Below are 25753 nucleotides of genomic sequence, written 5' to 3'. Positions count from 1 at the left end.
TTATTATTTGAATTCTTTTCAGGCCAGATACTAAACGAACATAAGCTTTTCTGTAGTGAATTCTCCTGCGCTGATTTATAGCTGCTGAGTGTCTGGCCTTTAAGGACTGTTTTAACCTCTAGAATATTGATTTCTCCTTTTATTTTCCCTTGTGCTGCAAGCAAGCCCCTTGGTCAGGACCCTGGTTGTGCAATATACAAAAGTGTAATGGTGGCATGATTTGTAAAAATGAGCAACCAAAAGGGTAAAAAGTTCAGCAGTCTTAGCTGCAGCACTGCATAATCACTGTAAAAGGGGCCATGGCCTCCAAAAATCACTTGACAGCAGTGTTTGCCTGGTGGGACCTATTCTGCTGCAGATGAAGGACCACAACCAGACATGAGGACCTGGCACAGCAACCCAGAGGAGTGGGTCAGAGGACCCAGAGCAGGCTCAGGGCATTGATAGGAAGGACATGAGGACTTTTTTGGTAGCTACTGACTCAGGAGAGTAGCTTTGTTGGACCCGCCCACTCCCTCACAGGTCTCATTGCCTCTGACCCTTCCTTCCGGCAACCATTGCCCACTGCATCCATGCTCTCCTTCTCCCCTTCTCCCTGTCCTTCTTTCAGGGTGGGGCTTCAGCTCAGCCCCAGCTGTCAAGCCTCTGGGGTCCCCTGGGAAGTGCCTGTAGAAGACAGAAACACTAACTGAGAAGATTGCTCATGGCAGAGGACAGTCTACAAAGGGAGAAGAAATGTGAAGATTGGGAGCATAAAAATAGTTTGCAAAGCACCAGTGGTGCTGATCTGCCAGCCAGATCACTTCCCACGAGGCATCCAGGAGGGTGGTAGAAGCTCCACCCCAATGGTGAATTTTGGTTCTTCAAGGATAGTTCCTCCTGGTTCTCAGAGGGACAGTGCCAAGCTGCATCCTCACTCCTGAGATACCCAGGAAGAGCCACTGAAGGGAAAGGGGAAGGTGAGGGGCAGACCACCCACTGCACCTTCACGCCAGCAGCTACATAAGGTGTTTGAAAACTTTTGGAGACCCAAAAATCATGGGCTTATCATATGACAGAGCCACCAGTATCAAAGAGTCCAGACCAGGAGTCCCAGTCAGTCCCCAGTCCTTCTTGTGACTCCAGAGATGGCTAGCCCAGCCAAAGGGATGTCTGTCAGAATAAAAGATGCTTTTAGTTTTAGCTAGGCCTGATGCAGATCTGCCTTTCTTGAAGAGGCTAATTAAAGTGATAGAGTATCTGTCATCTTCACCCACACACATGCTCTGTCACGAGTGGTTTGCTTCCTAAAAGGAATATACACCTGCCTATGATCCAGCATCCCAGACGAGACTGTTGCAGGAACAAGTATTACCTTGTGCTGTCCCTCCTATGGTTATCTGTGTTAATAAGAGTGGAATTCAGAGCTAGGAGTCTATACCTGCTGTCTGTACACTTCTGTGTTTTCATTTTGTAACTGATGAATAAAAAAGTGAGCTTTTGCTTGATTCCAGTGCTGTATTATTAAAATTCATTAAAAGTTCATAAAGGAGAAAAAGCCCTGGAAGATCTCGTACATTCCAACCAGTTTTTGACATATTCATTAGACATATGGTGACATATGTATTTATATATGAGCACAGTATGTATTTGGATACTTAGCTGCCACGGAAAGGGTGTCATTTTGTTCACATGCAACAATGATTGTCCCACATGTTAATAACCAGATTTAAGTAATGGATTATCATGATGACTTTGAAAGACATCCATGGTATCTACAGCTTGGTTAACCATCACAGAAAACCTGCTCTTCTCCCTGTGGGGAAAGTGTAGAAAGGGTGCAGGGCTCACACAACCTTCAGATATCTTTTGCACTGTAGTTTTTCCATCTCTTTCTGTCCTGGTGGTCTTGCAGGAGTGGGGTTTGCTGTGCTAAAGCCAATGCAGGGGTTGTTGCCACTGTCTGGATGTGGTTCCTGCTTCAAATGGGCAAAAAGGGGGCGGCAGGTCCTTCCCCCAGGCAGTGCTAACTCACAGTACTTGGCAGTGGGGCTTTCCGTGGCTGGCAGGTTGGTGTGGCATTCCTGCTTTTCCAGTGCAGAGGGTGGTGGGGCTGCTAGGCAGCACTGCAGCTGCAGCAGGTTGGGTGTTGGTGGTCTGAGGCAGCACCTCCTAGCCAGCGTGGCAGTGAGAACCAAGGAGGGCAGCCTGCCTCCAGCCTGGGATGCAGGCACCTGCATGCAGGCAGTCTTCCATCCTCTACTGCTTTCCAGGTTCTGATACTTTCACCAGCATTTCCTGTCCCCTCTCTGTGGCCTCCAGTGTCTGGAGGCACTCAGCTACATCATTTTTATGGTCTTTCATCTGCAGGCCAGGGCAATGCCCTGCTCATTCTGGCCCACTTCTGCTCCTGACATCTAAGTGCAGGAGTAATGAGGCAAGTGAGCCACTGCATCAGGGTGAGCTCTGACTGAACTGTAGCAGCACAGGTTTGACCCATAACGGCAGGGAAGACAGTCCTTACCACCTGGTGCTCTTCCCAGCACAGTGGGTTCCTGTTTGCAAAGGGTTCTCTGGTTGAGGAGTAACCGAGGGAATGCTGTGAAATAATCATGTTCTGGCACTTCCTTTCAGTGCTTTGAAATACCCAATTCTCACAGAAGCCAATTGCCTATAATGAAATGCAGCTGGGAATCTTGAAATACCTCCTGTAATCTCCTCCCCTATCTAATGTGCCCCCTAGCAGAAGAAAGTCCAGAGAGGTGGGTAGCACAGGGTGTTGTGCCAGTTATACACTCCCCAGAAATTCCCCACTGCTTCTTATATGGCAGCCTTCCAAGCTACTAGTGCCATGAGACTAATGCAGAGTGATCCTCTTTCCTGTCTGTTTTGAAGTTAGGAGTGGATTGGTTGGTTTCTTGGGTTAATTTTTTGGGGGGTGTGGTGGGGGGAATGGGTTTGTTTTGATTTGTTTTGTTTTTCATATTTGTCTGTATATTAACCTGCACCAAATCTCACTTTAATTTATCCAGATTCCTCATATGGTTAAAAAAAGAACCCCAACCACTCTTTCCCACTTTCTGTTACTTCTGATACCTACAGTAGTGTTCTTTTGGCATCAGCTGCAGCTTGCTTGATGTACTGTTTACTCCCAGGAACGGCAGACTGTCTGACAAGTAGAGATAAAGGTGTTCGGCAGTTATTTGTCCAGCTATGTTGTTACCACCAAACCATTGCATGAAAATCATGTTACATAGTACAAAATATTATATGTTTGCTATTTCTGTTACTCCCCAATGAATTGTTTTTCTGCCAAAGCTAAGCACTTATCAGTCGACTTGCTTTTTTCCTAGTTTGGTGTTAGCTTATATCCTCTCAGGAAAGCTGTTATCCTCAAAATGTGCCAAAGCATATTGGTTTCTGTCACAGGTCCATTATTATACCACCACCTCCATGCAGCCAAAATGAAATAAGCAAACGCATTGGGAAAGACAGCTTGACATGAGTATGATCTTATAGGTACATTTTATTCTATAAGTATGTCCTAGGATGTTTCAAAACATTTTAGACTAGAGAATGAATAAAACACAGCTAGAAGTGGACTGCACTCAGAATTGCATTATTACAGGACCTCTTTCCTATAATTATCCTTTTCTATAACATTAACTATAAGAAAAAAAATATAATATACTTATTTCATTTATGTCAAAAATGCAAAGATTTATAGCAGCTGTGACAACCTTAAATTATGTCTTCCAAAAGCATAACTGATTTGTATACCCAGTACTGTGGAAAGTCTTACTAACATAGTCAATAATCTGATCAGTGAAAAGTTCATAGTCAAGCCTGAAATCAGGAGGAGGAAATCTACTCATCAGCTTGTGTTGGGGGTTTCAAGATTGCCTTAATTATTTTAAGTTCAATCCTAAAAAAGGCTGAGAATTTTCAGCTTGCATTAAAATCTGAGAAGTCAGTGCTTAAGGCTGTGCAAGAGCAAGCCTGAGAAAAGAACAATTACAAGTGTTGAATGCCAAACCCCTCGTTGCAATAGCTGATCTGGGATTGAACCTGCTTGCACCACACATCGGTTTGGCTACAACACAGTAAAGCAAAAGAGCTTGTCAAGACAAATGTGCAGCAATATGCCATGTGAGAGAGGCCAAAGTACGTGTTAAAACACATCTTTCTGGCTGCCAGAAGCATAATTATTCGAGAGTGCTGTAAAAAGTCTTGCTAAACAGGTCTCTCTGATTTTACCCATTAAATACAGTGAGTCCCATGACTGGGCTAGTTGGTGCTTTGTAAAATGCAGGGTCTATTAGCGAAATCTGATTTCTCCTCTCCTTCTTGCTTCCAGACCATGTCTTTTACATGTTCTGAAGCAAACATGCATAGCTAATTCTGTATTATTTGTAATTCAGACTGAATGCTCTGCTCTGTGAAACCAGCTCCTCCAATTATAGTTCTGCGTTCAGCTGCCATCCTGGCTGTTTCATGGGATGTGTCAGCAGACAGGGCTACTTGGCTCTCCGAGGCACCCCTTGTGTCTGCATAGCAGCAGTTGTGCACACCTGAAGAAGAGTCTTCAGCTGAAGATCCAAGAGCAGGTTGCAGCTTCTCCCATAAGCATGTCCAGGTCGGCCACAAGTCTGTAGTTTCTCTACAGGGAGTGATTTCCCCCCACACTTTACCAGAGTTTTGGCTCTTGCAAGGAATTGACTTGACTGAGATAAAAAAGTGATTTTTTTTTACTACAAGTCCTTTGACATTAATATCTAATTCAGACCAAGAATGACAAGGAGGGGAATTCAGGAGGAGCCTACCTGTAAGGGAACCATATCCTGGTCATATCCAGGCAGCTCCATATGCTGGTCTTGCGATTAATATCTCTTGTGTCATACACAGAAACATCACAGGAGTGAGGTCTGCAGCTCAGGTCTCCCAGATTTTATTACTAAGCTTAGGTCTTGCATTTCTTTCTGTACTGAAACTAGTCTCAATATTGCACCAAGAGACACTAAATTGAACTGTTTTTCAGAATAGGATTGAGGATGGTGGATTCTGGCAGCCCTGACCCAGGTTTAGCCTCTGGAGTGGGGTGACATTTCACATGTATTCAGTGCTCAGTGCTTGCTTTTGGGCCTCTGTGAAGTGGGTGTTTTGCATTGCCAGTCTGAGGCACCGAAGACTTCCAGTATGCTGTTTCAGCAGCTGCAGGACATAACATAAAACTATTGATCTTTTTTCAAGGGTCGAGTATTTAAAAATCATTGAAGCACTTCAGTTCTGCACATCTTTGCTGTATCTAGACCACAGCCTTGTCTTTGCAAACTTACAGTTTTCACAGAATGATTTCATTTGCTTTGTAAATTATTAAATAAAACAATTAATGATTTCTGCAGTTGCAGGCATTGGGCAAACAACTCTGAATTGAAATGCACTTGGGAAAACTCTCATGTTTCTGTAGGTGCCAGTTTTCTAGTTTTCATAAGATTAGGTAACCACAAAGCACAGAGATTAAGTGTATTGTGGGAAGTTCAGCTCTGCTGGGGTGCAGGGCTGTGCATCCATGCCACAGGGAAAAGAATATGGCCCATTCAGATGTTTTCAACCAAAACATGTGTTTATAAATTCTGATGTGTAGTTCTTAATAGTTGACTAAATTTTCTTATAGATACATCACTGAAGCATGAGCTGATACCAAGAACATCCTTTTCACTTTACATCAAATGGAGAATTTGCCCTCAAAGCAACATATTCATTGTCTAAAGTGTTTGTAGTTCTGTGTCCTGCTTAAATGTCTCTGGCCTTTGGAGGAAAATTTTATTTCCCATTACCTAATTTCAAGTGTTTTCTAGCAAAGTCTGGCCTCTGTGTAGAATTGAAAATGTTCCTTAATCCATGGTTTTGGAATGAGGAGACCGATTTCTTCTCAACTCACTAACAGTTTCACACCTGGAGGATTCACTGCTACTATTCTTAGGGACTGCAGAAATTTGTAGCAAGCAGAGCTGGAGCACTCCATCTACTTTGTGAATGCTCCCATGCTGATGGACATCCCAACATCAGGAGTGTCGACAACAAGCACCCTTTCCTAACCGGCTCTTGTGCCCTAAGGACAGTGTGCAATCTTCAAGCTGCTCCGTGGAAATGAATGCATTTTACCACCACCAGTGTCTCATACTGCTTGTTAGAAACCTGTCCTTCTCTTAACAGAGCCAGCCTGCTACAGCATCGAAAATGTGTAACATTTCAGCAGGCCTGAAGTTAGTGTAACAGTAAAAGCTTATCTCTCTTTCACAAAGAAGCTGAATTAAATGGATAGTCGGGCCGTATTGGAAAATCCCTAGATCCCTGTGGGGGTCTTTGATGGCTGCTTGAATCCTCTCTGTTGGACTGTCTGAGTTCAGAAACACAGATCTCATAGACTTCTGCAGAGAGAGAAGGACAGAAATAGATTGCATTTAAAAATAAAGTAGTGATTTCCACTGTCTCTAGGTTACCCATTCATGTGGTCATGACCTGTCACACAGGCACGAGTTTCTGTAAATAACCTACTTCTGTAGGCAGGTTACAGGCCAAAAGATCTGACTGTAAATCAAATTACTACCTTCATCAGTAGCCAAATGAGTGACCAATAGCCTCTTGGCTTTTCTGTAGGGTAGTTCATCCCTTTGTAATATAGGAATAATAATGATAATGATGATGGTGATGATAATAATACTTGTCTCCTTTGTAAAATACCTTTCAGATCTAGTGAAAAACAGTTTCCAAAGTTAGACATAATTGTTTCTTATTGTCTGAAAGCAATCATATTTCTTCATAGCTTTGGTGAATCAGAATACTTGTAGCTTTAGGGAATTACTTTCAAGCAGAAATCCCTTTATTTATGACACTGTTTTTCAAAATGCGTCTACATCTTGGTGACAGAAGTCAGGGTGTATTTGAGGGCGTAGCCAGTGTCTAATCCAAGTTCACTTTTTGTAAAAGTTGTTCATTTGAGGCATTGGTCATTTAGGAGAAGCAGAGACCTCAGACACGGAAGAAAGAAGGAGGAAGTATTGCATACACCTTCAGACTATTTGTAGACACCGTTCTCCTGTGTGCCTTGTGCTTTTGACCTTCCTTTTTCTGGCAGTGTCCTGGTATTATACTTTGCTGTTCTCAGATCCGAGGTACTTGCAGCAAGGTGAGATTAGATGAGTTCCTTGGGACTGCTCCTCTTGTCTGTGGAGGAGTGTCAATGATGCTGCTCAATTAGACCCAGCTAGGACCTGCTTCTCTTCTCTGGGCTGGGTCCATATGCCCCTCCTAATCCAGTGCTTAGTACAGTGCTTCCTGGATCTGTAAGTGGACTCCTGGAGGAGATGGCAAGGAAATTGGGTAAATACCAGCCAAGAGTAAAAGTATGTGAGGGCATTGGTTTGCTCCCTTGTGGTAACAGCAAAGGCAGGGCTTCCTTCTGTGCAGCTGCATAGAGGGATGCATGCATCTCTCCTTGGATAACAAGGAAGGCCTGGAGCAAGATAGGAGATGCAGTCAATAGTACAAGAAACCATGAAATAAATCAGTTTGGAGCTTAAGGGCTCCCCTCCTACAGGACTTGAAGGTGTTGGTTTGGCATGGCCCCAGCCCTGCCTTCATGCTGCCTCAGGCACCTGGCTGGGATGGGGAGGGCCACCAACAGAGGCAAGGGATTTGAAATGGCTTCTCTGTGGAAAAGGCATTTTAGTCTTTGATGGATGTGTGAAAGGTATGAGGATACGGTGATGATTACCTTCTGTTCCATTAGTGAGTGACTAGGGAGGATATTAAATGGCAGATATTAAGCTTAAACATTTAAACGTCTGCAGGATTGGATAACTTCCAGGAATTGGCCAAAGAGCTTTCTGAACCATTAGTGTCGACACAATGAAAAATAAAAAATGGGACAGTGAAGACATTGAAAAGGGTTGGAAAAAAGCCAATCTTTTAAAAGAGTAAATGGAATGAGTGGGGCAGTAAATGCTCCTGAACCTGACATCTATCACAGAGGGGAATGGAATGGCTGGTACATGATGCTATCGACAAAGTGAAGGGTCCTAGCCTCTATCACAGGTTGATTATAAACCAAGAGTAATCAGAACTATTCAAAATGACTGCAGCCCCCTACTGAATCAATTAAGAGCTGGGAAACCGTGAAGTGCAAAGGCAAGCATACATTGGAAACAGTTGTTCATTTGCAGCTGAATCTGAAAGAATCTGTTGTGCACATGGCATCCTTCAACACAGTGTTTCTTTGAAAGAAAACCCTGAAATTGTCACAAATCAACTGTGGGACTGACTTCACTGCTTGGTGTAACTCTAAGCAGTGGTATGAACAGGTTAGCTAAATATGTTGAGCTAGGCTGTTTATCTGTCACTGAAATGTATATTTCAAAGCCAGCAACAGGCAGATCTTGAAATAAAGAATATAGGCCATCAGGGAGGCTGATCATTATGGAGTGCTGTGGTTCCTAAAAGTACAGGAGAACTGTATGAATATGCCTAACTGAATGTAGGTTCCCTGTGCCTTGCTCTGCTTGGGACTTCAATGTACAAGTCTGTCTAATCTCACTCATAAAGCAGGAAACTAGTGCAATTGAGTTCTGCCTCCCACTGCTCCATATGTAAGCGTGTGTCACACATTTTTAGAAATAGATAGCTGCTACTATGTGTTAAATACTACTCTAAAGGTGGCATGAATCAGCCAAGACTGTTTTAAATTGGATTAAGATAGTAATTTGTTTATTCCCATGATGCTATTCCTGCTGTAGATTCAAGACCTATGGCAAATTAAAAATCAAACCTGAACAGCCTTTCCTGTTATGCCTTGGACAAAGTACAAGTCTGCTAGTGGCTTACTTTTTATTTGCCTTTTGCTATTGCATAAAAAGATGAACACTCCTTTCAAGGCATAGTGCTGAGTTTGGGTTCTAGGTGGTCTGGTTACGTCTTCCTCGTAAGCTATCTTTCTTTGTTTGAACTGGTCCAAACAGCTACAAAATGGTTAAGTCAGACTCTTGCAATTATTTAGTGTATGTCCTTGGGCTGTCTGCAATTCTAGTTTAAGAAAATCATCTGAATTCATAATAAGAAGATGAGTTCTAATGTTCTGTGAAGTCTCTTACGTCTGAGAGACTGTGAGCGGTGCACCTTGTTAAGTAACACAAGGGACTTGACTTCCAGGCTCAGGTTGCCTAAAATAAACTCAACATCTCATGCATTCCCATCTAATGCTCTCCCTGCCTCTGCTCCTAGACAAAGTCAGTCTCTGTGCATGCAGTGTCCATTTTGTGCCATCCAGAGCAGACCTCATGCTGCATGGGTGACCAAGGAGCTGGCTCTCGCTCTTTGTTTGCCAGCAGTGGACTCTGCAGTGCTTGCAGAGCAGGGCCTGTGGGGCCCAGGTGTCACAGGGACATAGAGTAGAGCACGGCCAACCCTGGTCTTCTCCCCCGACGTCTTTCTTGTGGCCAGCACTGACTGGGACTGTGGCAAGAGGAATTAATTCAGACAGATTAACCCCTTCTTGAAGCTTGGCAACACAATGCGCATTTTGAGGTCACAGATATTCTTGAAATGCACCCAAGTAATAGTGAGGGTTTATTCCCTTTGCACTAGAAATGAGGTGTAAAAGCAGTACAGTTTTTGGTGTGACAGCAAACTTGATCTGAAGAATCAATGAAGATTTCTCACAGCTTTTTGAAGGCTTCTTTGCGAAACCCTGGTGTTGAAGCATATTAGTGCATTAATGGTGGTATTTTTTGGTAATAAACCATATGCCAGAGATCTTCCATAGGATTAGCATGCAGTCAGCCAGGCTGTGTGTGGACTCTGGGGTATGCTGTGCATTAAACTGTATGACAGGACCCAGACCGTGTTCTGTCATGAAAAACAGGCTGTCAAAGGGTGACCTCAAATTTGCAAAAAGAGAACCTAAAATATTTTGTTTCTGTTTTGCTTCTTGAGAGCCCTGAACGAGAAAGCAGAAGTCTTTATGTTATTCATGTCAAGTGTGATTTCCATTCCCACCCCCCCCTCTCCCCCTTTTTTTTTTCCTTTGGTCAAGCCGCAAACTTCATTCTCAATTTCCTGAATGCTGATGCAAAGTCTGTGCTTCGCAAATGGTGCATTTACAGTGTGTCAGCCAGCTGTGCAGGCAGGACTGGGGACATGCAGCTGATGAGTTTACCACGGAAATTAGGGGGAAGGGTATTAGAGTGTTTCTCTGGGGAGTGGAGAGGCTCCAGTGAGAGCGTAATGACCCCTGGAAGAGGCTGGTGCCTCTGTGCGTGCCAGGAGAATTGGTGCGAGCAAAGGCGGAAGGAAGAGTAGGCGACCCAAGGGAGCGTGTCTTGCAGGGGGAGGGTGCACAAGCACGAAACTTGTTTTTGCTGCCTTCGCTTCAAGTGTTGCAGATGTTCCTTTCCTGGGATTAGACGCTGGGAAAAAGAGCAATGTCTAAAACCTTCAGCTTTATTAATTATTACTATTATCACCATAATCATCTAACTGTTGTGCAAAATTGAAAATATTTATTCAGCTTTTACTCTAGTATAATTTTAACCAGACTTGTGGGTTTGCAAATTAGTGAAATCATAGGATCAGTCAGACATTTTACAAGCACAAATGCAATGATAATATCTTATTGCAGAGATCTGAGACTGTCTGACTGCAGATGGGATGCTATTAACCTCTTCCTGTTGTGGATGTGTCAGAGAATTGTCAGAGCAGTGCTAAAGACACTCCAAATCTGTGTGATGTAGCAAACCCTTAGGTCCTCACTCAGCAAGAATTTAATCCATACTTAGGCCGATGCATTTGCAAACAGTCCTGTTGCAACAGTGCTTTCCACTTACTTTTGTGTATAATCTAACCCCGGCACAGAAGTGGTTGAAGGACCAGTATCCTGAAAAGTAACAATTACCTTAATGCCCCTCATGACAATATATGGAAGACTTCAAGTATTGGAATACTAGCTATCTTTAATTCTAAATTGTGACAGTAGGATACTGTGTCAGTCAGAATGCCATTGTTGGATGGCGGATTTTCTTTCATACTGGCTGTTTGTTCTTTCATTTCCAGTCATGGTCACTTTTATGCTCCCAAAATCCTGGGTACTTTCAGCTTTCTGTGGTAATCGAAATACATTCTGTAGGTGCCTGCCAGAGGAGTCCTCAGCACAGGCTTTGCTCTCTGGAAGTCAGGGGCTTTATAGGTGAAATGGGGAACCTGTTTCCTTATTTCCGACTGGCTCTGTGAAGCATTTTTCAGGCTCAGGTATGCAAAATCTATCCTATTTTGACCTCTTTTTATGCAGAGGATAAATTAATAAGAATGAAAGAGAAAGCTATGTAATTAATTCAGGAAAGTGATGTCAGAGTAATTTTTTTAGGTGTGCTTAGTGTAGCAGTGACCAGTAAGCACATGTTCAGTCTGATTTCAGCATGAGACATGGATGACCTGCCCATCCACGGCTGTAAGGAAAAATCCAGCTCTAATGGAACGTCTTTCCACAGCTTTGTTAAAGTCACTTAAGGAGCTGCATTCAGCAAATCTGCACGAGTGTAACCCGTGGGTGACACCTTGTGAGCAAAGCTGGTGAGGTCTCTGCTGCGAAGTTCCTCACTCACGCAGAACTGCAGCAAACCTTGCGGGATGACAATGACAGTTATGTGCTCTGTTTAACCAAATACCAAGGCCTACCCACACACACACAAAAGAAGTTTGGTTTACAGATTATTTATTTATTTATTTTTTAATTTTTTTTTTTTTTTTAACTTTTACTATTTTAAAATAAAAATCATTCACTTCCAGCTTTTCTCTCAAGCAGTAAGGGTCAAAAAGCCTTAATTCTAAATACGAAAAGCTTCTCTCCACTAGCATGAATCCCGGAACTGGGAGATTTAAAACTACAGAAAACACGCAGGGTTTCAGCCAGCCTGCTAATCCTGTTTTGCACACGTGGAACTAGGCCAGGCACAGAGAGATTTTGTCCTGGGTTACATATAATTTTAAACATAGTTAGATGTGCTGATGTCCAGATTACCAAACAAGTCTTCCTCTTCTGAAAAACAGAGATGACTAAATTCTTACAGCATATTCCCCATTTCAAACCACAATATGAGGCTGCTTGGCCACCACTCTCTTTAATCCTTGCTAGCAAACACCAAGGTATATGTATGATTTCTGGACTTTTCTTCAGTAATTGTCCTATTCTTTTACAGTTGCTTCTGTGTTCTGAATGACAACTGCTCATCGCACAGTGCAGTATAAAGGAAAAGATTTCTGTAACAAATTCAGTCTTATTATTGTTATATAAATGTCATTGCCAGTGTCCCTACACTTTCTTAATCAGGTGGGAGTGGGCCAGTTCTCCAAATATGTGTATCTCAAACGCTGAATAGGAACAGAGTTAAGTTGAATAAATGGTAAGTGAGGTTCGCATCTTGCTATTGTATCCACAGAAACTGGAGCTAAGGGAAGCTGTATTTCTAAAAAAGTGATGTCATTCTTAGATTTTGAAATACTCATTCAGGATCCCGAATGGAGGATTTACCCAGAAAGCTGGAAGGCACCTCGTGAGATGCTGAGGGTTTGAAGACATACCCATTTTAACCACTAGAGGCCCGTTTCACACAAGTGCTTTGCAGAATACAGAGTATTCTGTATTAGTACAGAATTACAGAATTTAATACACAAAATTAATACAGAATTTTAAACTCTTGTATGCTATAACAAATATTTAAACAGATATTTAAACGATTTTGATTGAAGTGACTGATATGAGAACTCCATCCGAAAAGATGTTTCTTGCAGTAACAGGTAGATCTTTCTTCTATTAAACATTCATCTATTCAGCAGATTAATGAAGAATACTAAACAAGAAAATGCATTAGTGTGTATCTGCTGGAAATTTTACTGATTTCTCACTCCTAAATATGGAGGATTAAATCACTGTGCAAGCCCACTTTGGCACCCTTATCTTTTTCTCAGAATGTTTGGAGGTACAAGTCAAAAGAGTTTGCTGATGGCCTCTCTTATCTATATTAGACAAATTATAGAGACAGAGCACCATACCGGGAAATGAATCACTGTGCCCTAAAATGAATTATCAAATGAAGAGCTGTGAGGAGAAGAGTAACTATTCAATAAGTTTGTCTGTAATTTTGAAGAAGCCTTTCCAGTTAAAGATATTGTGGTTGGCTTTGGGCTCACAACCGCAGCAAAGTCCGAAGGGTAGGGCTTGGTGGATGCAAGCTGAAGGGCAAAGATCTTATTCCTCCAGCATGTCCATATGTGTGCCTCAGCTTCCAGAGATGAGACACGTGTCCCAAACTGAATTCTTAGCAATGTGAGTGTCTAGAGCAATCTCAGACTTTCAGTGCCACTTTTCTAAAGCTCAGCCAAATCTGCCTCCTGCAACTAAGCCCTGAGAGTCCAGAGTGCACAGTCTGCATCTTTAAAACTGGACTGCAGCTGTTCTTCCTGGGCAAACACTGGACCAGGGGCAGAGCTCTTGCTTCTGCCCCTGTGTTCTGAACTGGGCAGAAAAAATTTTGCTCAGTGTTGTCCTACATCCCAGTTTCCATTCCCAGGGCTGTCAGAAGCTCTCTCTGGGTATATCTTTGGTGGAAACTACATGCCACTGCCACAGGCCATGCTTGACATCCTCTCTCTTCAGGCATTACAAGTTGGGAGCTCCACTCCTCACCATACCCCAGTATGTGTTGCACTTGAGAGAGTCCTGCTCAGACACTCTGCTTCTACTGCTTATGAGAGGTAGCTGGAACTGAGGAAGCTGTGTTCTGGTTCACAGCTGGTAGAACTTATGCTGTCAGTATGGATACTGAATTTTTAATTGTTAGTAAGAGTGTCTACTTGATGTCCAGGGTCATATGCAAACTGACTGGAATCAGAGAAGTTTTGGATATTTCTGAAAACAGTGTCATACCCATGCCCCAGACAGTAACTGATCTGAGCAATGCCTCAAGAGTAGGGTACCTGCCACCCCACTTCTTATGTACACCATCTGTGCCACACTTTCCCCACACCAGAAGTGGGTCTAAGTGGAAACCTGTAATTTAGATTTGAACTAAAATCCCATACTCTGTAACTGTGATATCAGTCTATATGAGAAAATGACAAGGAATTAAACATTGCAACATGAAAAAGTAAAAAGTAACATAGCAACAGTGACAACTTAGCCAGGTGGCACACACAAGATTTAATTAAACTTGTTAAAGCTATCTCAGTGAATTTCAAGATGGACAATTAACTAGTAAAATGTGATATAGAGGAATAATAGTCCTGCAGTTACTTCATACTCAATAACTCTTCACTCGCCTTTTGTCCCTTACAGTGTTAAACTGCATCTGAATGTTGTATTTCTGCACATTCATCAACAGTCACGGCTTACTTTTTGTAACCTTATCCATCAAAGAGTGCAACTGAATTTCACTTTATGGGGTCATTCATGGCTCACTTCTCACTATGATACTTGGAGCATTTGATTAAAAAGGTCTTGAAGAGGAAGTCTGAACTTTTAGACACCATTACACAATAGTTTAATTAATGTGCTTCTTTATATCTAAAGAAAATAGCTCTGCTCATCTTTGTGGGTGAAAAGGAAAGAAAAAGTTTGTCCTTTTTCTAATTTGAAGCTTTTTATATTTTTACTGTCACAAGGATTGTTGGATACAAATGTTGTGATTTGATGTTGCTTATGAGCAAGGAAAATTGGCAGTGAAAAGATATCTCAGCAAATAACTGAGGTCTGTAAAATTTTTGATGTTCTTACCTTTTATTTGTTTTAAGGAAAAGCGTGAAGAGAAGGTAGCCCTGCCCCCATCAGATGTCATTTCTTCCCTGTTTAGATAAAAGCCAGTTTCATAGATTTTCTTTTTAAAGGCAAGAAAAAGCATATGGAAAAATTCAGAGTTACACATGAAGGGTCTAGACTGACCATGTGAATTTTCATTCTCCAGTTGCCCGTTGACCTAAAACAGAAGACATCAAAGTATTAACAAAGAGTCAGAGTTTTTGCTCAGACAGGTGCGTCTCTCTGGGATATGGGATTCTCTTGACATAGGGCAGCATATCTGCAAGTTACAGAATCACACAGAATCAATTAGGCTGGAAAAGAGGTCCAAGACCATTGAATCTAACCTTTAACTGATCACCACCCTGTCAACTAGACCACAGCACTAAGTGCTACATCTAGTAATTTCTTGAACACGTCCATGGTGATTCCACCATCTCCCTGGGCAGCCAATTTCAATGTTGAACAACTCTTTCTACCCTGAGTTTAGCTTATCTGATTGGAGCATGGCACTTATAATACCAAGATTGTGGGTTCAATCCCAGTATGGGCCATTCATTTAAGAGCTGGATTATCCTTGAAGGTCCCTTCCAGCTCAGGATATTCTGTGAAGAAATGTCTCCTGATGTCCAACCTAAACTTTCCCCAGCTACTTGAGGCCATTTCTTCTCATGAGAGAAGCCTTTCAAAGAAGCTGATCCCCACCTTGCTACCACCTCCTTTCAGGCAGTTGTAGAGAGCAATAATGTTTCTCATGAGCCTCCTTTTTACCAGACTAAGTCACCCCAAAGGTCTGGCAGAAAAGTGATGCAGAGCAGCCCTGTGAGAAGGATTTGGGGGTGCTGGTGGGTGAGAGGCTGGACATGACCCAGCCATGGGCACTCCCAGCCCAGAAAGCCAAACGTGTCCTGGGCTGCATCCAAAGCCGTGTGGGCAGCAGGGGAGGGAGGGGATTCTGCCCCTCTGCTCTGCTCTGGTGAGACCCCAGCTGGAACCCTGCACCCAGCTCTGGGGTCCCTGCACAGGAAGGATGTGGGGCTGCTGGAGTGAGTCCAGAGGAGGGACACCAAGATGATCAGAGGACAGGAGCACCTCCCCTGCAAAGACAGGATGAGGAAGTTGGGGCTGCTCATCCTGGAGAAGAGAAGGTTGTATGGACACCCCATAGGAACCTCCCTGTATATGATGGGGAATACAGGAGAAGGGATCCTTTGTCAGGAGGCATACTGATAGGACAGAGAGTAATGGGTTCAGACCGAAAGAGGGGAAATTTAGGTTAGATATATGGAAGAAACTATTTACTATGAGGGTGGTGAAGCACTGAAACAGGTTACCTAATTCAAGGCCAGGCTGAATGGAGCTTTCAATAAACTGGACTAATGAAAGATGTCCTTGCCCATGGCAGGGGGAATGGAACTAGATTGTGTCAAAGGTCCCTTCCAAACCAAACCAAACCATTCTATGATCTGCCTTCTTTGTGAATTACATTTCTTCATGCTGCAGAATTACCTGGTGAAATGAATAATTATGACAGCACTTGGGTTAAGGGATGATTTTGCTCTTTTTCCCTTCAACAAACACACAGCCCTTCAGTGATCTTCTTAAGCACTTGATTTTTAACTTTTCTGGGTATCTCTACAGAATATCAGTACACAACAAAAAAATTGCTGGCTAAGTTATGTTCAGCTGTTAAAAAATTCACTTTGGCATTGTATGGAGCCATTCACTGGGAAAACCAACATCATCATTCAAATCTCTTTTTAATATCATCTGGTTGGACTGGAGAGATAGCAAAACAAGACTGTTTTTCAGCAGTTTTATTCTGCTGGGGGAGAGGGGCCTGTATGCAGGCATTAGCAGATATGGCAGAAAAAAATTAAGGAATTAAGGTAAGTTGGTATGAAAAACAGCTACAGTATAAGAAATGCCTATTTTTATTTATAACTGAGCCTTACTTGAGATTATTATTGGCAGCATCTGGAAGAGTGCTGAGTGAATGGAGAGACAGAATCTGGGATTTTTGATTTGCCCTCCTTTCTTCTGGCTTGAATATAATTTTTTGTGTCACGTAATTTTCTAACCTTCCATCCGAAGCCATCCTATTAATTATGATTTCCAGGCATTCCTGGAGAAGGTGTGTGCTCAAGAATAGTAAATCTAACACTGCAGACTTCCTGGCACACATGCTTCAGTTGAACATGAGTGCACAATCTGTCCAATTTGGCCAGAAAACATAGGATTTACTGAGCTGGGTGTTACGCAGCCGTAGTGCATATGGGCTGTGAATGTGTCTAGGATTACCAGCCACACAGCAGCTAGTCAGAGCTGCTGTGAATGCACAATAAGGTTTCGGTTGCTGGACATGGAGACACACAGAAGTCCCGGGAGAGAATCCTGAAAAACTTTCCCTGATAAAATTCTGATCTGACAGAAAGAAAGCATTGCCAAGAAAACCTGACTTTCAGCAGTTCTTAATGAAAAACAAAAAGAAAAGAAAAAAAAAATTGTCATGCCTGCCAGTGTTTCTGAGAGACTCCTGAGCTGGGGTGTTGCAGAAGGTTCCCTGACATCATATCAGCTATCCTCCACAAACTGCTTTACTGCTTTGGACTGACCTTCTCAGCTCCAGTAGGATGTGAATTATGCAGATTTTAGCACAGGGCTGCGGGGGAAGCTGTCCAGACACTGGCAGCTCACCGTAGTCTGAGTGTTTGCCTTTTTACTTTCTTTTTAATGCATATTAGAGTGGGTGTCTCAGTAGTGTAACAGTGGAGATAAGCATGAAAATAAAAATATCTCCTGTCTGCAACTCCATTAGTCACTCCTGGTGGAGATGGTCTTGTTCAAAATATGAAACTCAAATATGCAGCGCTACTGCAAGAATGACGTTGAGGTGTTGGGAGTGTGTCCAGAGAAAGGAAATAGAGCTGGAAAAGAGGAGGACAAGTCCTCTGAGGAGCAGCTGAGGAAACTGGGGGTGCTCAGGGCAGACCTTAACACAGTACAACTGCCTAAAAGGAGGCTGTAGCCAAGTGGGGGTCTGTCTCTTCTCCCAGGTAACAAGTGCTAGGACAAGAAGAAACTGCCTCAAGTTGTGCCAAAGGAGGTTTAGATTGGGTATTAGGAGAAATTTGTTCACCAGAAGGGTTGTCAGGCACTGGAATAAGCTGCCCAAGGAAGTGCTTGAGCCACCATCCCTGGAAGTATTTAAAAGATGTGTGTATGTGGCACTTAGGGACATGGTTTAGTGATGAACGTGACAGTGCTGGGTAAATGGTTCAACTTGACAATCTTAAAGGTCTTTTCCAACCTAAATGATTATATAGTTCTATATGTGACTATTGAGGGATCACATGGCTAGATAAATGCTATATAGGAATCTACACACTAAATAGATCATTTATGTAGAGGAATAAGGCTTGAACTTGCTAAATATTTCCATTTAAGCATTTCAGTGAAAGCAAACCTGCTGGGGAAAAGAGCACTGTGTTTTGAAGTACAAAAACTCAAACACTCAAAATTTGTGCCAGAATGAGGGCTCTGTGCTCATCTGCACAACATTCTGTAGTAATCAGGTCTATGCAAAAAATTAAGCCCTCTCCATTCTATAACATTTCAGTTATATTTGTAAGAATACTCAAAATTTTTTAACTAAACAGTAGAACACTTAATTGAGAAGACTGCTGCTTCTATTACCACAGCTTTCTTTATTAACTAGGATATGCAGGGATTTTTTAATTTTGTTTTGTTTTGTTTTGTTTTGTTTTGTTTTGTTCTGTTTTGTTTTGTTTTGGAGGGGTTTTTGTTGTTTTGTTTGGTTTTTTGGTTTTTTTTTAAGAAGAAGTTATGCAAAGCCTTACTTCACTGCTTTCTCAGTAACTTAAACATCCCTGTTGCCTACAGATTGTGGATGTTTATTCTGTGACACTTTTGCCACAGAAGTGACACTAGCCAAGACCAAAGTCTATGTACAGAGGATGCTACCTGGTTTATGAGGCATGGAGCTCAGCAGTATCTTTGTCAAGTTCAATGGAAAGAAAGTATATGAGGGGTGACATGTTGATCTGCTGGAAACATGAAATCAGTTAGAATTTAAGCAGAGGATTTGTAGAGCCTTCTAAAACTTGTGTTCAGCAGAAAGGTTTTAGATTTGGTTTTTATTTTATGAGATATTGCACCTGGAGAAAGAAGCTTGCTGGGTGATTACAGTAGGTCTGCACAGGAAGAGAACTGGATGGAGGACTGGAGTGAGAGAGGGAGGAATTCTGATGGGTTTGGAAAGACTTTGAGGAGGCAGTACTCCATCTGAACTGAAAGGACTGGTCTATCTTGGTAAAGAGAGTATGATGGAAAAGTCTGGATGTGCAGCACAAGCCAGGGGAGCACTAGGCAGGTGAGCACAGTGTAGGGGCCCCACAGCTGGGGTGTCCATTACCATGGCTTGCAAGCCTTTTCTGGTGTGGAAGGTTTGAGTCTCCTCTTGCTTAGGCCAAGACATAATGTCTGTGACTGCTGCACTTCAGCTGGAGACACGCTGTTATTTTCTCTGCAAAATGACACAAGTTGTGTTTGCTATCAGCTATACAGGCGTGTAATCCTTTTACACTTTTATCTGTTAAATTCTGCAACACGTTCTTGCACTTTTATCTGTTACATTTGTTGGGATTGAATATACTATTATTTGCCCCTTACTCCATCACTCACTTTTTATACTAGGGGGCTGGTTTAGAACCATACAACCATCAAGGTTGGAAGGGGCCTCTAAGATCATCCAGTATAACCAACTCAACACTACCACTGTAAATCTAAACCACATTACCCAGCATGAGATACAGATGCCTCCCAAGTAGCTTCAGGGATGGTGACTCCACCTGGGGAGTTAAGTTCCCTGGGGAACTTATTCCAATGCCTGACCACCCTAACAGTGATTTTTTTTCCCTAATATCTAATCTGATTCTCCTGTCCCAGCCATTTCCTCTGATCCTCTCACTGCAGGCACAGTAGAAGAGACTGATCCCCACCTCACTACAGCCTTCTTTCGTGGAAATGCAGAGAGTCCCCCCTGAGCCTCCTCTTCTCATGACTAAACAAACCCAGCTCCCTCTGCCATTTCTCACAAGACATGTTTTCTAGTCCTCTCATGTTGACTTTCAGTGGACAAGCTCCACCACCTCAGTGTCCTGGAGGCGTGAGGGGGCCAAAACTGGACTTGAGGTGCAGCCTCAGCAATGTCAAGTACTGGAGGATGACCACATCCCTTGGTTCAGGCCAAGATGCCATTGGCTTTCTTGGCCACCTGGACACACAGTGGGTCACACTGAGCTGGCTCTCAACGAGCACACCGAAGTCCCTTTTTGCCAAGCAGCTCTCTCCCCCAGCTCTGCATGGGTTTGCTGAGACTAAAATGCAGAACCCAGCACTTTGCCTTATTGAGCCTCATGCAGTTGTGCTTGGCACACTGATGGAGCCTGTCCAGGTCTCGGTAGAGCCTTCCTACCCTCGAGCACCTCTATGGATCAACTAACACACTTTAGGGGATTTCTTTGTGCAGGATCATCAAAGTCTATTTTTTGTTTGGGTGGTTGACTGTTGTTTGTGCTTTTTTTTCCTTTTAATATTTTCCTTCCCCGTGTCTCCACTGCGAGCGTTCCGTACGCGGGGGCAGGAGAGGGCCCCGCGGGGCTGTCGGTGTCTGCTCGGAGCAGCAGCGATCCGCCGGGTGCCCACGAGAGGTCAGCGCAGGCTGCGCTGCGGGCTCGGCGCCGGGCGGCAGCGGCAGCGCAGCGCTCCCGGGCTGGGTCTGCACCGAGCCGAGCCGAGCTGTGCGCAGCACGGGCAAGCGGCACAGGCCTGCTTACACCTGGGCTGTCGGCAGCGACGGCAGAATCCACCCACTCACGTCTGAGTGCTGTTCCTCGCTGTCCCCCATCTCCACCTTGACCTACAGGACGATTTTGAGTTGATCCGCCGAACATCTGTCCCCACCTGTTAAATGTATTAAAAACATGGGAGGAAAAGACTTTGCTAAAGTTCAACTTGCTTATTAGGTGTCAAAGGTATCACATCTGCAGAGCTGATGCCTTCAAACCAGGGATGAGACCTTGGGCTTGCACAGCTCTCCTTTCTCCTTTCTACACCTCTTCTGCGTCAGAAGCCTGGTGTTGAGACTATGGTTTGAAATAAGCTGGATCAAGTATCTAGTAATGAATGCTTCACAGCCTTCAGCACCATCTGTGCTAGGAGACCCAGGAATAATGGGGCAAGCTGAAAAGTGTCAAGAAGCCCTAATTCCAGGGTGCTGCATCATTAAGCTGAAACTGGAAGCTTGCACATCGGATTGAAAAAGGATTAAGGTACTAATATGATTCCATATATCACTTTATTATCTAGACTATTATGTATATTTTACTATTGCATATGCACTGTTCTCCACTCTGAGTTACTTTGGCTTACTAATTCGGATCCATTTTAAGTAACTTTTACTGTAATGAGAAAGTAATCAAAGTCATAGCTGATATCCGCCTCTTTCAAAGCTGTGAGTCAGTTCTGTATTTCCCACTTATTTCATCAGAAACAGGCCCTTGAATACTTCTCAGAGACATACCATTTAATGTGTCTTACCATTCAAGCTACTCTTCTTCATTCATCCCCATTTATATATTTCAAGAGAAAAAAAATAAAGAAAAAAAGGAGGCAGATGTATGAAGGGCTTTTATGTTTTGGGAATGAACGGTACATCCTATCTATAGAGTGCTAATTCCAGCAAGTGGAGACAATTGCACTTGAATACAGGCCAGGAGATAATTTTCTGGAAGCTTCTCACATCTTTTTTAAAGAAAGCAAACTAAGAATTTCTGGCCTTCTCAAGCAAATTCAGACTGACAGGTCACTGGTTTGGTTTCCAAGTCAAGAATGCCTTTGCATGTTAGAAGGGTAAGAAGGATTCTTATGCTTGAGAATTGGTGTTTACAATGAAGAGTTTTCTCCACAGTACTGACAGCTCTGTAGATATCAGAGAAATGTTCTTAGAGAGTCTGGATGTATTTGGCAGACATCATGCCTATGTTGTCACTAGTTTAAAATGGAAACTCACTAAGTGATTACTGCCAGGTCGAATGCTGTCACCTGTAGTGTCACCGGGGCACTAACTAGAAACAACTGGAAATAGAAACACAGGAGCTCATTAAAGTGGCTCAGTTTGAGAACATTTTGGAAACTGGTGCTCAAAGAGACTGAAACTACTGAGCAGAATATAGCATATACAGTCCCAGATAAGACCTGCTTCATCCAGGACTCCCAGAGAAGTACTGGAAATGACATTCCCGGGTTCCGACCCATTCGAGCGAGGACGGTGCAGCTGCAGGCTAGAGAACAGCAAGGATGACAAGTGAGAGGGGTCTGTCTGTGCAGCCCGCTGGAGTCGGTGCGGACAGGTCGCAGTAGCACAGGTTACCCCAAGGTGGCTCTCCACAACCTCTGTGAAACCGCTCGGGGCTGCGCTGAAGCGGTGACTCGGTGGAGACAAGCGCTAACTGCGAGCTTAAGCCTAAGCGTGTCAGACGCTGAAGGGACGTGAAAAGTGATTTGCCTTTTAATATTTAGACTGTGCTCATTCACAGCGGGAAAATTGGTTTGCTTATAAATCTGAGTTCAAAACCTGACAAAATGCTGACAAATCTGTGTTCAGCAATCACAGTCGTTTCACTCTGAGTTGGTTATGAAGGGATACACTGTCCAAATTGCAGCTACTTTTAATAAAGCCCGACTGAAAAAAAAATAAAGAAAAATCCGTTCGCTCTCACCCCCCCCCACCCTCTCCCCAGGATCGTAGGCCAGTACAGCCTGCAGAAAGATTACCAGTGACCTCAGAACAGATCTACATCGTAGCTTGCAATCCTGCAAGGATGAAATCTACACAGGCTCCCTGGAGAGGGAGCCTGCTCCGCTGCTGGACTCTTCTCTGGGAGAAAGGGTTTTTCTTACACCCGATCTGAGCCTCTTGATTCACTTTAGTTTCATTGTCTCCTGCCTTCCCACTAGGCATTGCTGTGAAGACCCTGGTGTTATCTTCTCCATGATCACTCCACAGGTTTTGAGGACTGCAGTTTGGCGTCCAAACTTTGGGTTTTGCAGTTTGCCTTCCCCAGGCTGAGCTGGCCCTGGTCCCTCAGCCTGCAGAGCAGAACAGCGCCGCAGCTCTGGACACCTCGGTGCCCTCACCTGCACTTGCTCCAGTTTATCGATGTGTTTCCCCTGCTGGGGGAGCCCAAACCGGACAAACCACATTGCTGTTGTCCCGTGAGTGCTGAGAGAGGGGGATTATCACCTCCCTCGGCCGGCTGGCCATGCTCCTGTTCTTACAGACAAGGGCACGGGGGGGGGGGGGGGGGGGGAGGCTTTTCTGCAGCCGGGGCCATGCAGAGCATCACCAGGTGAGTGCCCAGTGCAGCCCCAGGACTTTCTCTACAGAGCTGTCCTCCGCCCTGGTGGGGCTGTCCCATCGCGGCATTCACATTTGCAGAAACCATACTAATAAAATCTTTTGTTTCTTTTATTTATTTTTTTTTCCCCTTTCTTTCCCCTGCGAGCGGTGTCCAGGGGCACCGCTGGCACCACTGGCTGTCCCGGGCCGGCGCGTGCCTGCGCGCCCCCCCCGTCCCCGCCCCACGTGGCCTCCCGGCACGAGCCGTTCTTTGCCGCCCGCCGCCCCCCGCCCGAGCTTCCTCTCCGGCGCGCGCCGATTAGCATAATAAAGCCGCCCCTTTCTCCCCCGCCGGCCAATGGGAGGCCGGGAGGCGCCCGCGAGGGCTATAAGTAGCGCACGCCGATCGGGTGTTGCTTCAGAGCTCTCACGGGGTGCGCAAAGGGAGGGCTGAGGGAGCCGCCGCCGCGCTGTGGGGACTAACTGCTATGACTCTGGAGGAGATCCACGGACAGCAGCCCATGCCTGCGGGCCACGACTGGTACGTGCGGGTGGGCACCGGGGAGCCGAGGAAAGCGGATGGTGGGCGGTTTTGGGGCGGCGGCGGTCGCGGTGGTGTTGGCACCGTACTGACCCTGTGTCCTCTCCCGGCCCGCAGGATGCAGGGCGCCGGCACGGCCCTCCACGAGCTGCTGGTGTCGGCGCAGCGCCGAGGCTGCCTCACCGCCGGCGTCTACGAGTCGGCCAAGCTGATGAATGTGTAAGTAGAACGGCGGGGTTAGGGAGAGCGTGTAAGTCAGCCCGGCGGGGCTGCGGGGCGGCCGGCGCCGACCGCGGGACTCATCAGGCTGCTCCCCTCTTACAGCGACCCCGACAATGTCGCGTTCTGCGTGCTGGCCGCGGACCAGGAGGACGAGGGAGACATCGCCCTGCAGATCCACTTCACTCTGATCCAAGCCTTCTGCTGCGAGAACGATATCGACATCGTGCGAGTGAACGACGTGGCCAAGCTGGCGGCCATCGTGGGGCCCAGCGAGGACTCCGGGGAGCCGCGGGATCTGCACTGCATCCTCATCACGGTGGGTGTCCTGCGGGCGGCCAGCGCTGTCCCGCCGGCAATGCCGGCTCTGCCCCGCACGGCCGAGGGCCGCCCCTTCTCCCGCTGCGGGTGGTCGAGTCCTCTGCTGGGCACAGATAGAGCACTTGGCACGCAGCGAGTCAGCTGAGTAGTAGTAGGAGGAGGCAGAACTTCTCGTAACTGGATTTCCTCCGCTGTCCGCAAGGGCAGCATCTCTGCTTCCTGTCTTGTCTGTGTTAGGACAGAAACTGTCTGGAAGTGCCTCCAGTTCTAAGCTAATGCTTCTGTAAATATTGTGATGACCTCAGCTGGCGGGCAGCACTCATGGTGTGCAACTTTTTTCTTTCTTGCAGAACCCGAATGAAGAAGGCTGGAAGGACCCAGCTCTGGAGAAGCTGAACTTGTTTTGCGAAGAGAGCCGAAATGTCAATGACTGGGTGCCAACTATCACCCTGCCTGAGTGATGGTCACCTGGTGCACTGGGGAGGCTGAAACCTTTGTTGCATTCTCAACGTGCTGTGCATTCACCAAAATGTGCAACAAGCTGCTGATTCCATGGATTAGCCTGGTCAAGAGACTGGATTAAAGTCACTCAGACTGGCATGCAGTGGGCTCTTACAGAGGAGAAAGAGGAAAACAGCTCATCTCACCAGTGAGCCTCAGTAGGCTGCAACCGTGGAGAGGCTGACATACCATGGAACTGAAAGTATTGCAAGTTTGGCTGTGTGGAGCTGTTTCAGAAGGGAGAGGGAAAGTTGAGGGGAGTGGGCCAAAACTTTCCAGAAGGACTGGATAGAGTACTGTAACTAGGAACTGTTGGTGCTGTCTGCAAAACACAGGAGAAGTATCAATATTTATGGAGTATTGGGGATTGGTTACTAAGACAAATGCAGATATTCCAAAGCAGACAGACTTCAACAGGCCTCTTGGGTCACTCTGCATATCTGTTTTAGTACTGCAATAACTTTTATTGAAATATTTGCTGCTATTGAAGCTTTCATAATAAATTTTTGACAATTAATTTCTGGGGGTGTCTTGCTTGCTGGGTGTGGGAAAGCATGTCACTGAAATGCCACTGATGTTTTGCTTGTGTGCTGTAGTCAAAGATATACTCCACAGTAATGGAGTTATTGCTCAAACACTTTCCTGGGCTGGCTGAATGAAGTGCTGTGCTGTCCAAGTTGATAATTCAACCTTTTACCCTCTTGCAACAGCTGCTTATCGCAACAGCTTGCAAGACTACGGAGTCGCATGCCTAATGAGCTCACTTATTGTAATAGGAGGTCTTTGTAGTCTGCTGGAGGAACACAATGCATGCTAGAAACATGGATTTCTGGAATACAGACCTCCAGTAAATTGCATCGATTCTTTAATATGACTTAGATGCATTCAGAGCTGACGTGTTTCCACTTGACAGAAGCAGCTTAGGCAT

The 25753-nt window shown here is 44.7% G+C and overlaps 1 protein-coding gene across 1 annotated transcript; it reads left to right on the top strand.

Moving 5' to 3' along the window:
* The first annotated feature begins 23630 nt into the window (after positions 1-23630).
* Positions 23631-25342, top strand: GADD45G (growth arrest and DNA damage inducible gamma). Its single transcript, XM_014869179.2, has 4 exons — positions 23631-23784; positions 23902-24003; positions 24109-24322; positions 24675-25342. Exons 1-4 carry the CDS (start codon positions 23732-23734, stop codon positions 24783-24785), a joined length of 480 nt encoding a protein of 159 aa, XP_014724665.1. The 5' UTR covers positions 23631-23731; the 3' UTR covers positions 24786-25342.
* Positions 25343-25753: the final 411 nt, after the last annotated feature.

The sequence above is a fragment of the Sturnus vulgaris genome, chromosome Z, assembly GCF_052056855.1.
Source record: "Sturnus vulgaris isolate bStuVul1 chromosome Z, bStuVul1.hap1, whole genome shotgun sequence".
NCBI classification, from domain to species: domain Eukaryota; kingdom Metazoa; phylum Chordata; class Aves; order Passeriformes; family Sturnidae; genus Sturnus; species Sturnus vulgaris.
This window is presented reverse-complemented; position numbering and strand designations above follow the sequence as displayed.